Raw genomic sequence first — 3,413 nt, 5'->3', positions numbered from 1 at the left:
CCATTCACACAAGAGACATTAGCTGTGTGTGTGTGTGTGCCTGTGCGTGTGTGTGTGTGTGTGTGTGCGCCTGATCTTTATATGACCTCTCAGGAAAGAATCACGCCTGACAAAAGCCTGCCTTACAATATGCACACACACACACACACACACACACACACACACACACACACACACACACACACACCAACTACTACCATCTCATTGTGTGTGTGTGAATGATCATGCTCGTTAAACCCGCCCCTCCTCTGGAGGATGTTCACGGGGATATGAACTCAAGTACGCACGGCTTAACCAATCAAGCAAACAGGCCTCTGGATCATTACTTAAGTCCTGGAGAAACACACACACACACACACACACACACACACACACACACACACACACACAGGTGGCTTCCTCAAGAGCTTCACCTTAATGATGCGTGCTGAGGAGAAGGGGATGATGGGTAAATAATTAGTGTGGAGAGAACACACCAAATATGGATGCGTGTGTGTTATGAGACAGGTGTTTAGAGATATGCCATGAGGTATGTGTGTGTCCAAGGCCATACAGAGCATGACAACAATAGGGTCATTGGGATTCAATGAACCCCTTCTTGAAATCTCAATGTATTTATATAGGAATAAAAAAACGAATTAATTTCAACTGTGAGTAAATTATAACTGATTGTATCCAAGGAACACTAAAACATAACTAAATAAAAAAAAATAATCAGAAGCTTAGTTTTTCATTCAAGTGTATGTATTGAAGTGCTTCTGAAAAGGGTGGTCACATTGTATCCATTTTAATATCTAATAAAATCACGCCTGTAAACATCATTGGTAACTCCAGATGGTTTGACCGTTCACCTGCGTCTGTGTGAGCCCTAGTTTGGCCGCAAGGTCAGCCCGTTCGGGCAAGGCGAGGTACTGCGTCTGCTGGAAGCGCTGGTGGAGCGCCTGGAGCTGGAGACTCGAGTAGATGGTCCGCGGCTTGCGAATCTTCTTCCCTTTTCCGTTCAGGCGAATCTCCCCGTTTTCAATGACCGTTGTCTTGTCATGCCGCTCTTGAAGAGAGTTAGGAAAAAAAAACGCCGTCAATCAAGGCTGAATCATGACTGCATAAATCTGAGGCCTTCTGTTAGCGACAGTATCATTCATATGAGGGTGTACTTGACAGACGGCCGTGATCTATGGCGCATCAGTGGCTAGGCAGTAAGATAAAGCAAGATTTATGAGCAAAGCTCAACTAATCTGCCATCAGTTAAAATATATCTTTCAGTCCATGAAATGTACGACTATGGACATCCGGGATACATGAGGCCTCACCTTATACCTTCATGACTGAGCCTACTTGCTAAAGGTTCTGTTTGTATAAGACATCACTATTTAATATTCAATATTTTCTTCTCACAAGTTTTGCATAAATGGTCTCCTATCACAGTTTTATAATCACCCTAATATTAGTATTATTATTATTTTTATTAGTATCGGCTCATTCCTTTCGTGGTGTTATTCACTCTTATAAGCAAAGAAACTGATAAAATACGGTGCTTAATACAGAAATTAAAAACACTATTGACCACTACAAATGAAAACATTTATTTCACAACACTTCACTTACTATATTTAATACAAAAACATATTTACTGAATCTGCCACGTGGAATATGTTGGTCCACCAAGAACCGAATTATTTGAACTGCACCGAGCCTGTTATGCACGGCATCGGTAGTAGCAGACAATGGAGATTTGTGAAACGTCTTCTCATTTAAAGTTATAAAACTAGTAAAGGAATAAGCTGTCAGCAGCTAATTATTCCATGGTTAATAATGGTTAATAATATTCCATGGTTGGTAATAAATGGTTATCCAGTTGGAGTAAGCATGTTAACTTTGCTTCTGTATATGTTTTTTTTTTTTTTTCTCAGTAAAAAAAATCTTTTTTAAGGCAATATTAAAGCAATTAGCAGCGCATGTAGGCTACTCTTGGTTTCTGGTTTAGCGGAAACCTTTAAATCTCGTCAATGAACTTATCATTTTATGCACTTAGCGAAACCACCGCGTCAAACCCTATATTTACAGTAAATTACTACGAAGTTATAACCAAGACAACCAAGGCTAAATAGCTTGTACTACACCACTCTATCTTATAACTGATTTACAACATTTGTATAATTTCGCCTGTGCGTTCCTAATGAGAACAGATGCGGGATGATAGTGACATTTCAAAGCAAATGAGCCACTTACCAGCCTCTTCCACCTTCGCGGCGTGAGTCAAAGTGCTGTTATGGTTGCTGTGATGATACGGCATATACGCGTTCGGGGCGTGAGAGCTCACCGAGCCGGGATAACCGTAACCCAGTGACCGACCGTAAGAGTAGGCGGCAGATTGGAACGGAGCATCGTGCTGCGGGTGTCCGCCGGACTGCAACCCGTGGACGGGATAAATACTGTGCGATAGTCCGGGCGAGTGCTGGTGGTGCTGCGGTTGGTGTCCGTGACCGAACTCTAGAAACGCTGACTTGGACGGATCTGGCGCGTTGAAACTGTCAGGCATGAAGCTCATAGACATCATTAATAACGAAGTCCATAAAACCGACGGGTTCAGGAGGGCTGCCTCGAGTGTGTTCACCACCAGCGAGAGCTCATTTGAACCGGATCCATCTCGCGAAGATATACTTGATCACAAGATCGTATACCGGGGCTACAAGTAGCCTATTCCCAAACTGTTATGAGGTATTTCCAGGGGATTAAAAAAATAAGTTGTTTGTGGACTCAACGAGGAGAGTAAAAGAGATAGACTCCATGAATTATTGGTTAACTTCAAAATATTGAGACGTCGCTCGCACACTCTGACCTGGTATGTCTCCAACACAGCGCGCGCTATCAGCGCGCCCGCTGATTGGTTTCGCAGACCTCCTATGTCACGAGACCCAGGGGGAAAGCCTAATTAAGTTCATTAACATATGTTATTGAAAGCAGCTTCATCCTGATATTGGTGAATGGCCTGCCTGTGGTAATAAAATAGTTATAGACAAAATATTGTCGAACCATAAAACAAGTGTAAACGTCTGTTTTCTGGTAGGTCACAACAAATATATCAATATGTCACATTTTGTTATTACAATATATAGCCTACATGAAGACTAACGACTGGGGCACTACATTGTCATAGTGAAAGTATTATTAAAGTATTATAAATTACTTATATAATTATAAGGGTCTTTTGGTTGAAAGTTTTGGATTTTAAAAATCATTAATCAAATAAAAAGCAGGGAAGACTTAAAACATTAATATTACAATCTCATGTTTATTATTTTTATTGTTGAATGGAAAGCTGTTTTAATTATTGAATTCACAACTCGAGCAATGCAATGAAGTTTACCTTAAGAAATTCACAAAATAAAATAAATAAATAAAAATGAACAAAC

The 3,413-nt window shown here is 40.7% G+C and overlaps 1 protein-coding gene across 1 annotated transcript in view; it reads right to left on the bottom strand.

Moving 5' to 3' along the window:
• dlx4b (distal-less homeobox 4b) overlaps positions 1 to 2,557 on the bottom strand; it is a gene marked incomplete at both ends in the record, with an annotated part of 5,364 nt that extends 2,807 nt beyond the window's left edge. The window contains 2 exons of the mRNA XM_080834466.1: positions 852 to 1,048; positions 2,230 to 2,557. Of these exons, the coding sequence (XP_080690592.1) occupies positions 852 to 1,048; positions 2,230 to 2,557 (525 nt within the window). The remainder of the gene's footprint in view (positions 1 to 851; positions 1,049 to 2,229) is intronic.
• Between the last annotated feature and the right edge of the window lie 856 nt (positions 2,558 to 3,413).

This window comes from Sprattus sprattus, assembly GCF_963457725.1.
Source record: "Sprattus sprattus genome assembly, chromosome: 3".
NCBI lineage: Eukaryota > Metazoa > Chordata > Actinopteri > Clupeiformes > Clupeidae > Sprattus > Sprattus sprattus.
This window is presented reverse-complemented; position numbering and strand designations above follow the sequence as displayed.